This window comes from Sinohyriopsis cumingii, chromosome 6 (assembly GCF_028554795.1).
Source record: "Sinohyriopsis cumingii isolate HCF-2022 chromosome 6, ASM2855479v2, whole genome shotgun sequence".
NCBI classification, from domain to species: Eukaryota; Metazoa; Mollusca; class Bivalvia; order Unionida; family Unionidae; genus Sinohyriopsis; species Sinohyriopsis cumingii.
Genome location: NC_142966.1, coordinates 163,635,366 through 163,648,338, shown reverse-complemented (window position 1 = coordinate 163,648,338; position 12,973 = coordinate 163,635,366). Strand labels below are relative to the sequence as shown.

The 12,973-nt window shown below is 36.7% G+C and overlaps 1 protein-coding gene across 1 annotated transcript in view; it reads right to left on the bottom strand.

Moving 5' to 3' along the window:
• Nucleotides 1-12,973, bottom strand: part of LOC149798447 (phosphoribosylformylglycinamidine synthase-like) — a 104,187-nt gene that overhangs the window by 65,029 nt on the left and 26,185 nt on the right. Inside the window, exons 6-8 of the mRNA XM_089963637.1 lie at nucleotides 11,736-11,876; nucleotides 7,921-8,048; nucleotides 483-611 (exon numbers count right to left, since the gene is read on the bottom strand). Coding sequence (XP_089819763.1) covers nucleotides 483-611; nucleotides 7,921-8,048; nucleotides 11,736-11,876 — 398 coding nt within the window. The remainder of the gene's footprint in view (nucleotides 1-482; nucleotides 612-7,920; nucleotides 8,049-11,735; nucleotides 11,877-12,973) is intronic.

Genomic DNA, 12,973 nt, shown 5'->3' with positions numbered 1-12,973 from the left:
ACAGAAGTGGATGAATATGTATTAAAGAAAACTAGTAGGCATATTTTTCTATAATTTGTTTCCCTGATGGAAACTACGCCCTGTGGGCAAACGGGTCAAGATCTGATGGCATGGAACAAAAAGGTGCAGGAAACTTGCAATCCTTCAGTGAAAGTTTAACACTGAGAAGCTGTTTGCAATAATCAAGTTTAACTATTCATGAATGAACATTAAAAACAAAAAAAAAATTGGCCAAAGCCAGTGAAACATGAAATATGGGTCACAGTGACCTACTTTAAAAAAGGGAGAAGTATTCATCAGCATGCATCCTCTAAAAAGTACAGCAGATTCTCTTAACAATAATTTCATGTTCAAAAACAAATATGTACAAAAAAGGCTTTCCCTCAGATGAAATATTGTCTCTATGGACACCAGATTTAAGTGATTTAAACTTGGAAAAGCAATACTGCTACAACCATATATTTCGGTTTACACAGGCATACCTGGAATAAGAAGATTTCCAAAGCTGTAACCAGCTGTCCCTGCTACCACATGGGCTCCACGCCCTGTGCAGTGTACATCACGAATTCTTCCCCCAGTCCCTGTAGTTGCTCCAGGAAAGGGGGCAACACCTGTCAGGATGATAATAAATTTTACAGAGAAAATACTTTGTTAGGTCAGGGTTGTTCCATATCCTTACCCTGTCAATTTATTTTCATAGAAAACTTAACATATGCCAGGATGCTTTGTGGCTAATTTGGCTGAATTCTATTGAGTGGTTTTGGAGAGGAAGGCATGTAAAAGATTTTCTTTTTTAGTAATGGTCATCATATCTGATGTAAAATACCAGGATTTTTACATATTTCAAGTCTAAAACATCAATAGATTGATGAGGTGTTACCATTTTCAAAAGAAACATAAGCTGCACTAACTATTATTATTCCCATTTTTGATAATAGATTCAAAGAAAGAAATGGTTACATACATAATTTTTCATGGAATAATTATGCTAGTGATTCTTTAAACAGCAAATATTACAGTCACCCAAGTAAACCTCCCTTGGGTCATTTCTGAAACATCACTATAAGAACACAAATACTCGGGGGGAAAAACATTTCCAACATTTGTACACCCATGAACTGGCCATTTCACTTCTACTGTACTATAATATTTACACCTCTACTGTATTATAACATGTACACCTCTATTGTACTATAACATTTACACCTCTACTGTACTACAACATTAAAACCTCTATTGTACAACATTAAAACATCTATTGTACTACAACATTTACACATCTATTGTACAACATTTACACATCTATTGTACTACAACATTAAAACCTCTATTGTACTACAGCATTTACACATCTATTGTACTACAACAATTACGCCTCTATTGTGCAACATTTACACCTCTACTGTAACAGTACATTTACACCACTACCGTACTATTTACACCTCTACTGTACTTTTATATTTACACCTTTAGCTGTTCACCATTAACTTCCTAACCATAAACTGCTAAACTGTAAGACTTCCCTACTGTGCAAAACAAACATCATGTTTCTGATGAAAAATTGTAAAAGATTCAACCTTTATTAGTAGAAAAAATCTGCTATGTAATCATAGATTGCAGACCAGCCAATGCGAAAAAGACCTTTGCTGTAAGGCAGTCAATATTTGTCCAGCACTTAGATTAATTTTCAGCAAGGTGTAATGAAATATATACAGCCATTGCTGATGTGAAAAACATGGATTTGAAAAGTTCAGGAATGTGCTCCTTTATGATCAACTAAAAATAATGTACACTTCAGCCTTAACAACCTCAGATTCAGTTTCAGAAACTGCAAATCCAACAACCATGGAAATTAATTGCTTCTCGCTAGATCTCTCGAACTAACATAATCCTTCGTCTTTGTTGTATTTTTTCTCAACATGACCTCAGCAATTATATCTCGAGCTGTGACCAGTATTCAAATCTATATATAATATTCAATAAATGCAACTGTTACCTTTTTTGTTACTCTTTTCAAGCAAGGCCAAGTATCCAAAAATATTGTTTTTAAAACTTCCATGCCTGTGTCAGGAGCATTGACTCTTTTGCCTTCAGCTCATTTTCATTTGCAAAACAATATTTCCAGACTTTGCTATAATGTAAAAGCAAAAGCCTAGATATAATGGCATTTTGCATGAGCACAGGTCAATTAAAGAATCTCCGCTACCACCAGTATAGCTAGTTTGGTTCCTTAACGCCATCAAGTCTAATCTGAATGACCAGATCTAGATCAAAACTCGGACAAGTCAATATCTGTATTTGACCGTAGCAACTGTATTTTCATAATTTTTCATACTGTTCCTGAAGTCTCTAACTAAAGGTTTATTACAGTAAGCCTTATGGTGAAATCATAAGGGTTAGCAGGTCACTGACTGAGCCCCATGGAGCTCAATCTACATGGCAATCTAACATAAGACTGACACTTGCTCCAAGTTGCAGTCAAAATGGTCACATCTGAAACTATAAACTGGCATTTTGAAATGTGAATTTGTCACTATGTGGTGAACTTGTAATTCATAATGCTGCAACCAGAAAATGACATAATCTCCTTTGGAATACACTGGTCTACAGCCAAAATGCTTCTGAAATAAATGTAGTCAACTTTACTAATTCCGGGTCACTGAGAATGAACATGATGCTTAAAACTGTTGATTGGCTCTAGTTTTAAAGATATGATACTGGGTCAGTATGTATGACCCTTGGCTTGGGAATGGCAGAGGATAAGTGCGTTATAAAGGGAAAGGATCTCAATTTAAATCAGAAATGACTAAAATACATATTTGACTGGATCTATGAATAAATCAATGAATGGATTTGGACAGTACTTGATTTCAAGGCAACACAATGAATGATGCAATCTGAAGCTGGTATTGCATCATACATGATATGGACTGCATCATGGTATTCCTAGAAGTCATGGATGATGCAATCATAACTAATCTTTCATCAATCTGCTGAGCAAATTGCCCTATATCGGCTCTAGAAATCATAGTGTCTTGCTTTCTTATTTGTCAGTGTCACGTTTACCCCAACCCAGAGTAGCCCCAGCTTGAAACATGTTTAATCAAGATAATTCTGACAAGCCATTGTTGGATTGTTTAAACACTGCCGCAGGCTAGCACTAATCCCTTAAGTAAGATTGCCGTGGATAGAAGTGCAGAGCCAGACCTAGGAGCTGCGAGGCAGCCAGATAGTCAATTATCACCTAGATGTGGAAACGTTTGTCCAGATCAAAAAAAGTTGCCGGAAGAAGTGGGAGTGTCTTAACTTCTTTTCCCTGCAGACAGACAGCCAGGTTGAACTGGCCGCTAAGATGATTGGACAGGGTCACAGCGCCACCCAATCATAATCGAGATAGGGGAGAGACCCTGATTTGGCTAGAATGATATCTCCACGTCTTCCGGCAAGAATTAGTTCGCTAGAGAGATTGCCCAGAGGAGGATAGCGTAACTTCTGAACAGCCATTCGTTATTGGTGGGAATATCTTAGAACAGGAAATTTTAAGTAAAGACAGCGTCAAATAAGGTCAGTGAGCTAGTTGTTTGGTCTTTGCAGAATGCAACTGCATTTTTAATTGTAGGTCGTATGTATACTTTATTATTACTAGAATCCTAGTACGAAGAATTACTTTGTGGTATTAATATGTTTGCATATTTTGAAGAAATGAGTTGATATTTTTAAAGAATTATATAGCTTGCTAGCCGTTGTAAGAGTTAATATTGTAATTCGCTATGTGGGTATTTTATAGTAGACTAGCACGTGTTCATGTGATTATAGATTTTGCCATTGTTGAATATTTGTATACGCTTGTGGGAGTGTAATGTACATACATGCGTCTGATTGTTGGCATATGAGATTAAATATATATGTGTATATACTGATGTGACGCAATGTATTGATGTCTGTATGACAATTCACTGATACCGTGTTATTATGCCATTGTTTACCCTGCAAGAAGTGTGTGGGAATTTTGATGTGTACGCATGCGTGACAGAAACTGTAATAGCCTTATCTGATGATTAATTGTTGATCTAGTGTGAGGTGAGATTCGATAAAGCATATGTTAATGCCTTGTGGCTTTTCACAGGAAGCTTTGAGGGACAGACCAGTTACAGTTTGGTCCCGTAGTCTCAGATAGAGAGACAGAGGAAAGGAGAAGAAAGGAGAGATGTCAGGAGAAGTTGAAGTCTAGGAGGAAAAGGGGAGAAAAGGGAGGAAGAGGAAATTGGGAGCGAAATTGGAGGAGGAGATAGTCGAGAAAGAAATGGAGTCGAAGGAGGTGTTGGAGGAACGGAAGGAAGGAAGGAATTAGCGGGGAAGAAAGAGATGAGTAGACACTTGGCCGAGGTAAAGACAGGTGATTAAAAGTTTATTGTTTTCAATTATTGAATTTATTAAATTGTTATTAATTGAATTTCATCTTCGTGTTCTCTATAGTTCAACCGTCAGCATTGCTGACTGGGGGCTCAGAGCTGTAAATCTACCTCGTCACTAATTTAACTTTCTAACCCCATGAGCCCAGGTGGAACTTTCATCATAATTTAATTAATATATATTGGAAGAACCCCACCCCAATGCACGCAACCGTCACAGTCAGTGTTTGATTTTAGAGTGAGCAGAGATGCCTTGTACTTGTGTGAACAATGCAGATAACTTCTGCTATGTTTGTAGTGAATGGTGAAGTGACTTTTGCATCACAAAAGCTCAGTATAACCACTATGGTTAAGAAAGCCTAACACCTTTATTTTGGCTGCAAAATTAGAGATCAGGACAAGAGGTGGGCCCCACACATATGCTGCAACACTTGTGCAACAAATCTTCGCCATTGGTTGAACAGGAAAAGGAAATCTATGTCTTTTACAGTGCCAATGATTTGGAGAGAGCCAACATATCATATCAGCAATTGTTACTTCTGCATGATGTCTCCAGTTGGGAAAGGTGTCAAAGAAAAAAAAGTGGACTGTGCATTATCTAAATATTCCATCAGCTATACGCCCAGTACCTCATGGAGAAGGACTGCTGTTTTCTTATGTCCTGAACCATCAATGTCACATGACCCATATTTTCTCCAATCCTCCTCCTGTGAACCACACCTCATAACACAAGGTGAACTGAATGACCTTATTAGGGATTTGGAACTATCCAAGAGTACAGCAGAGCTGTTGGGCTCCAGACGACATCAGTGGAATCTCCTGGCAGGTGATGTTAGGGTTTCCATGTTCTGTGATCTTGTCCACTTCTTCTTCATGGAAGGTGATCTCATAGCCTGCAACAACAATGATGGTGTGATGGCAGCCCTCAATATCATTCATGATCCAGATGAGTGGAGAATGTTGATTGATTCATCAAAGATGAGTCTTAAATCTGTTTTGCTGCATAATGACAATGTTTTGCAATCAATTCCAGTTGGTCATGCAGTCCATATGAAGGAAACCTATGAAAACATGAAACAACTTTTGAGGTGCATAAACTATGACCAACATCAGTGGCAGCTTTGTGGCAATGTGAAGGTTCTTGTTCTCTTGCTTGGTCTGCAGACTGGATACACAAAGTACTGCTGTTTTCTCTGCGAATGGGATAGTCGTGCAAGAGATTCCCACTAGATCAAGGGAGACTGGCCACTCCGACAGTCATCTGAGCCTGGGAGAAAAAGTGTTCAGCATCTGCCACTTGTTGAATCAAGAAAGAGTTTGTTACCACCCTTGCACATCAAGCTGGGTTTGATTAAGAACTTTGTCAAGGCCAAGGACAAAATACAAGCAGCTTTCAAGTACTTCCATAGAAAATTTCCAAGGTTAAATGAAGCTAAGATAAAGGAAGGTGTCTTTGTTGGTCCTCTGATTCGTGAACTTCTTTGAGATGATGCATTTGACTGTGCACTGCATGGCAAGGAAAAGAAGGCATGGAAAGCCACTTAGTGGCAACAAATTTTCTCGGAAACAACAAGGCAGACAACTACGGGGAGTTGGTAGAAAACCTCATCAAGGCATACAAAAGCCTTGGTTGCAACATGTCACTAAAGATACATTTTTTGCACTCTCATCTACATTTTCCCCCCACCAAACTGTGGAGCAGTGTGAGATGAGCATGGCGAGCGATTTCACCAGGACATTGCAACAATGGAGAAATGCTGTCAGGGCAAATGGAGCACATCAATGCTTACAGACTATTGCCGGAGAGTGACAAGAGATGCTCCACTTAATGAATACAAGAGACAAGTCAAGAAATGCTGAGTAGACACTGAATAAGGAATTATGTACTTATATATACATAAAAAGTTTTTTTCCTTTTGTTTCATACTAAATTTTATCTACATAACCCTTTTGCTGTTTTTTTAAAGTGTTACATAAACAGGACAGGTGAAATATTATCATGTAAAGCAACAATAAACACATGAAAAGGCCTAGGTTTACAATTTATGATTAAAATTCTATTATCTACACAATATACGTAGAAGTAAAATCTAAAAACTTAAATATCATGGAAACAGTAGCCAATCAGTTGTTTTAATCTTCATATTTGAAAACAGCACATCAAAATCCATAATAAATAGCACACTGCATCTCCAAGCAGATGACTTCTAAAAAATTGTAGACCAGTGTTATTAGAACATATCACATACAGTTAGCAATGATATTCACTGAATAATCCCTTTTTGATTATGAGAATTTCAATTCCTTTATTAAATGGCCATCTGTTCATGTCACAGATCTAGATCACAGCATACAATAACAAGTTTACTGACATGTCTAGATCAGAGTCTAGTTTTATACATGCCCTGTGCCATTAACTTCTGCAGAAAATGCAGATATGAAATCAAATCTACAATCAAAGTATTGTGAATACAGGGTCAAGGTAATGGCAAATTTAAATGGGTTAAAGGCATGATGAACATAGCTGGCGAGATAGTGATAATCACATTCAAGTCTTTTCTACCTTTTTTTAACCTCATGACAGAATATTGGATCAAAAAATTCATAAATTAGTTTTTAAGCATTCATTCAAGCAATTAACTTTAATAAGCATATTCTATTAAAATGAAACTGTATCATCTTAAGTTGTACATGGTATCAAGGGAGATAACCACACTAAGCAGACTCGTTTGGTCTTGGGTTTATATAATGAGTTATGTCACTTGACATACTTGAATTATCTTTCAAGGGCAAAAGTCCACAGTAACTAAATATAAAAAGTACCTATTACTATTAGTAATACAACTGTTCATAGTAACAGAAGTAGACAGTACACACTAAAATACAGATGGCAGTAATTACTGTCAGTTGAGCTACCGTAAATGCAGTTAAGTATTTACTGATAAAGACTAGCATCTGAATGAAAGTAAAGCCCTGTTTTCACTGAACGTAAGGCCAGACATTAGAGCATTGGATGCATAATCCAAGAACTGCAGGTTTCATACAATGAGACCATCCTGGGTCAGCTGCCTCAATGTATCCTTGGGAAATGTACTTGGCTCCCATTTATTTGGCATGATATAGCCAATCATGTCTTAAAAGCACCACTATCCTCCGTCCATAAATATAAAATATGAAAAAATGCTAAAATTTTAAATTAGGTGATCCTGTGGCTAAAAAGTTTTAATTTATGTTGGCATGCTACCTATAAACCATTTTAAAAATGTATCGCAAAAATATTGTTTAAAAAAAAAAACGATGATTCTAAATGGATTGATGGTAATTTACTAGCCATTCAAAATCGTACCTTGTCTATCCAACACCTGGCTTGATTCTAAGTATTCTGAAGGTATCCATTTATGCATTAGATTAACATTGAAAGATCTTAATTTTTAGAATCCCTCGTATAATAATTACATAAAAACATGAAAATTACATGGGCAATATATTATAGTGTGAAATTTAGTACCTGTTGGGAAGTTGTGAGTTTCTGCAGTGAAGATAATGTGTCTCTTTTGGAAAGGTGTCTCTGCCATGATGCTTGCTTCTGTTGGATCCTGGGGCTTCAACACAGACACCTCATAACCAATTATTCCACTGAATCCATAAAAATGTGATACATATGTATTTCTGTGATCAAAAGATACCTGATATGGACATGGATATCGATGGTATTAAACTGATTTTTAAATGTTTGTTTATGCATGGTTGCATTTATTCTTTTATTTGTTTACCGACAGCCTACAACAAAACAAAATAATGTCGTTTGTAAATATTCATTTCTAAATATAGTTGTAAGCAGGTCTACAGCTCCTCCAAACTTTAAACACATTTATCTTTGCTTCCTATGATATCGCAGGTGCTATGGTATCATGGTATTCAAAGTTTTATGTATTTTTTCTTCTTAGCGCCACTTATCGTGTGCTCATCTTAATTACACTAGATGACCATAAGTTACTATTTCTGCATCAACATTTGATTCTGGGAAAATTCTGGGATTGCTGGCGAGTACACTATTTTAAAAATGCACCTATGAATATCACTGGTTTCGAAAATGGATGTCACCTATATATGGATGTAGCCTATATTCTCAATTACAGTGCGACCCTGCTATAACACAAATTCGGATATAACACGGTCGTGGTGTGGCTCCCGAAATTTCGTATATTCATTAGCACATGAAAAAAAGTTTTTGGTCCAAGTACGTGAAATAATGTATAAGAAATGTATTATCATTTTGGGGAAGAGATCGCGTATGAATTTGAATATAATATGATTGTGGCATGGTTCCTGAAATTTTTAATGTACGTGTAGTTTTATCGGACTGGGAATTATTTTTTTAAGTATGAAAACTAGTGTGTAAAACGTTTATTATCATTTTGGGGAAGAGTTCACATATGAATTCGTATACAATACGATCATGGCACGATTCCTGAAATTTTAAATACATATACGTATATTTTTCCCGTACCTTGAAAAAAATATGTATTTTTTTAAGTACGAGAAATAGTGTGTAAAACGTTTATTAGCATTTTGAGGAAGAGGTAACGTATGAATTTTAATATAGTACGATCGTGGCATAGCTTCTGAAATTTAACAATTTCATCAGGTTCTTGAAGTGTTATGCCAAAATAAACATATCGGAAATGTTACTTGTTACTGATCCATGAGTAAAGCCAGTAAGTCGTCATCGTGATTGTCTTCAATTAATTCTCTATACAATCACTGCTCAAACAATAGCCAAGTGTTTCTTCTTTAACTGCATAGACAACCAAGCAGCAGACAATGCGGTGGTTGATAAAAAGATTATCACAATTTAATAAACATCAAAAAACGAAATCTGCCAACATGTTTGTTGGGCTTGGCGATGTTATTAGACGCAATCAGTTCACGAGTAAATGGGGCCCCGAGTGGCCGAGTGGTCTAAAGCGTTCTCCATTACGGATCACTGCCATCTCACCTCTGTCTGCATGGGTTCGAGTCTCAGATTCAGCCAATGTGGGTATGTGAGAAAGCTTGCCAGTAGCTTCTCGTGGGTCGGTGGTTCTTTCCGGAGTTTTCCCGGGTTCTTCCTCCACCATTAATACTGGCCACCATGTATAGCCTATCGTGTGCTGAAAAATGGCGTTAAACCCTACAACAACATTCACCAGTAAATAATGTCCGTTTATTAGCAGGAAATTGAAAGGGTATGAAATTGTACATGCGTTCAGCTTAAATGTTTGTTACAAAAGTGACTCGTGACCATTGCAGGCCTACTGCACTTAGTTCTCTGGTTTTAGATGGGTGTGCTGTTTGTTTATGAACTCGTTATTAATTTCCTATTTTTCATAAAAATATTTTACCATTATGGAAAAGCAAGCTCACAAATGCAAGTTGTTCTCTGCACTTTGCACAATGATTAGCATAGTAGTTTTCACAAGTTTCTTTCAATGTTCACAAAATCTGAAGTAAAAGTTATAAGCACACTGAAAGCATGTGTTTGTTAATTATTCTTGTTGCAGTCGTTCAAACAAATAGGCGTACAAGCGTTAATTATTGGAAATTTGCAATGGATAAATATATACGGAAACGCATGTGAGAAAATTTTAGCAGTATGAAATTTGTACAGACACCATTCATATACCCTGGAACATAATGAACCATACACGTGCTTCATCTTTCTTAACCTAATTTTGCTGTTAATTTTTCCCATTGAATTCAGACACTAATGATGTGTGACAAAATTATTGAATAGTTTAAACATGTGTGCAATTTTTGCAATGGAATTACATGTATTATGGATTAATTGCAGGCCTCGACAGTACGATATCAGATGGCAAGTAAACGGTGTTAATACTCTGTTCATGCTGTTAGATGTTGAATTCAGACACAATGATCTGGGACAAATATATTGAATATTGTAAATCTGTGTGCAATTTTTCATTGGAATTACATGCATTATGGATGAACTGCATGCCACGACGGCACAGTAGTAAACGGTGTTGATACCCTATTCATCATATACATTAGACATGAATACATGTATATGTGCCAATGATTTGTTCTCTGAAGAAAGGAAAATACTGTTAAACCCCACATTAACGTGACCCCGATATTAACATGATCCGATTTTTTTTTACCACAATTATCACATTATAGCAGGGTTCCACTGTAAAATCAAAATCTTTTAAAAATCAATATCACTGTTACAAACTGGTTAACCAATTTGTTGTCTGCTAATAATGTCCAATAATGTCATGCAAGAGTCAGATAATATGATTACCATATCTGTCAAGAAGCAAGAGATTGAATCTATGGTAGCATACAAGAGTCAAAATGTGAAGTATCTTAATGCTGTTTTATAATGGCTTTCACAATTTACAGGTGTTGACTTGGGACACGAGTGGCCGAGTGGTCTAAAGCGCTCTCCGTTACAGATCACTGCCATCTTACCTCTGTCTGCATAGATTTGATTCTTGGATTCAGCCAATGTGGGTATGTGAGAAAGCTTGCCAGTAGCTTCTCGAGGGTCGGGGGTTCTTTTCGGGGATTTCCCAGGTTCTTCCTCCACCATTAATACTGGCCGCCATGTATAGCCTATCATGTGCTGAAAAATGGCGTTAAACCATACAACAACAACAGGTGTTTACTTTAAAACTTTTTTGTATATATTTATTAATTTTCACTGCAATACCTGGAGTTGTTTAAAAAGTCTGTGGTTGACATGTACTTTCATGCACGTGTAGGTGGCCCAATTCTCACTGAAAATCCTGGCACCCTCTCCCATCACGGGTGGCGACAGATGCATTGCTTTAATCCCCGCATGTAAGTTTTTGTCGTTGGAGGGCACAGGTGGTAAAATGAGGGTCATGAAAGTAGTATCCCTTTTTCAAGGTGATTTACACTTTGATGCAACATATACATCAAGTTGCCAACATTAGATCAAGTATATGCCACAATACAGATATTTTTTAGGCATTACCAAAATATCCGAGTAACCTCCCTTGTTAACCTGGAATCTACACTGTTTACCAATCATTTCTGGCAATCATCTGATTTAAACTGTAAATTAAATGCATTTTAACAAAGAGCAAAGAACAATAGATATATGTACAATTATCTTGAAGGTAAGCATCTTTATTTACTTATTTGCCAGTCACTTATTTTAAGACCAGAGATACCACAGTACTCTGGGTTATGTATACTGTACAGACACACCCATCAATGCCATCATCCCCGACTCCTTTCAAATATAAATGTAGCACAAATTTTATTTTCTAAACCATAATTATGTTACTTTACCTGCTGTTGTCAGAAAACTTAATCACGTTGTTGTTATTAGAGAAATTCTGTGTGGACATCACCATTTTAAACAGAGAGTCTGGGCACTCTTCACCATCTATTATCAACTTGCCACGAAAGAACCAATGGCGACTATGCTCACTAGAAAAATAGATAAAACCACTTACATTTTATTATGATACCCTACAAGAATGCAAAATTAAGTTAGACTTGGCTTCCGTAGAATCTTAAAATATCTTGTGGATAAATTAAACATGCCATAATCTTTTCTTAAAGTAAAACCTCACATCTTACAGGGATGATACAGCACAAACAACCATAGTCATTCTCAGGAAATAAAACAATTCAACCAACTGCATTGACTATAAACTGAAAAATCTATTACTTTTCACTGCATTTTCCAAATCAACCCACCCCTGATACTCAGCCCCACCCTCAGACAGTAACCCATATACAATGCAAACTCCATCATATATAATGCATCTTCCATCTATGGCTGCATGTACGAACTTTGGTCAGAAAATATTAAAAACTGCATTTTCATTGCAATGTTGTACATTTGACCTCGGACCCCCTCCCAGGTACCCCAGAGGCAAGATCCAATAATGATTCATTCTTACAGGACTCATAATAGGGACACATAACTACAAAGTTTTGTACACTTCCACCGAGTGGTCTAGCAGGAAATGTGGTGATGGAAAATAGACACACTGAGGGTATTAATATCTGAGACACTATTTAAATAGTATAATCGATGATTGCATCGCTCCCCTCTAAAATCTTACAGCAGTCTCCAACTGCCACTTTATGATCATGCAGAAATCCTAGGCCCTTTCCATACTGAAGTTTTCTGGCAACGTTTTCTCTTTTAACTTTTATTTCTAATTTTAATCTGGTTTAAATTTAAAATATTAATTTTCATCAGCACTACATAGGGAGAAAGAAAATTTTACTGCATGGGGACCAGATACCGCCAGTGACCACTTACCGCCAACGTCATATTTCTCGCGCTCACGTGCGCTTTTTTTTTACGTTCCTGCATAAAGATAATTTTGCAAGGCCAGTTTCCTTCATTCCAGTGAAGAAAAATAATTTCCAGCTATAAAGGTAAGAAAAATATTACTGGTGAACTCCAGTGACCTAAATTCGATTATGCAAACATCATGGGGGGGGGGGGATTTTTTTCCATAAATGTCACTTTAGTACGTACGTAAGCTCTATGACAAAACAATTGGATA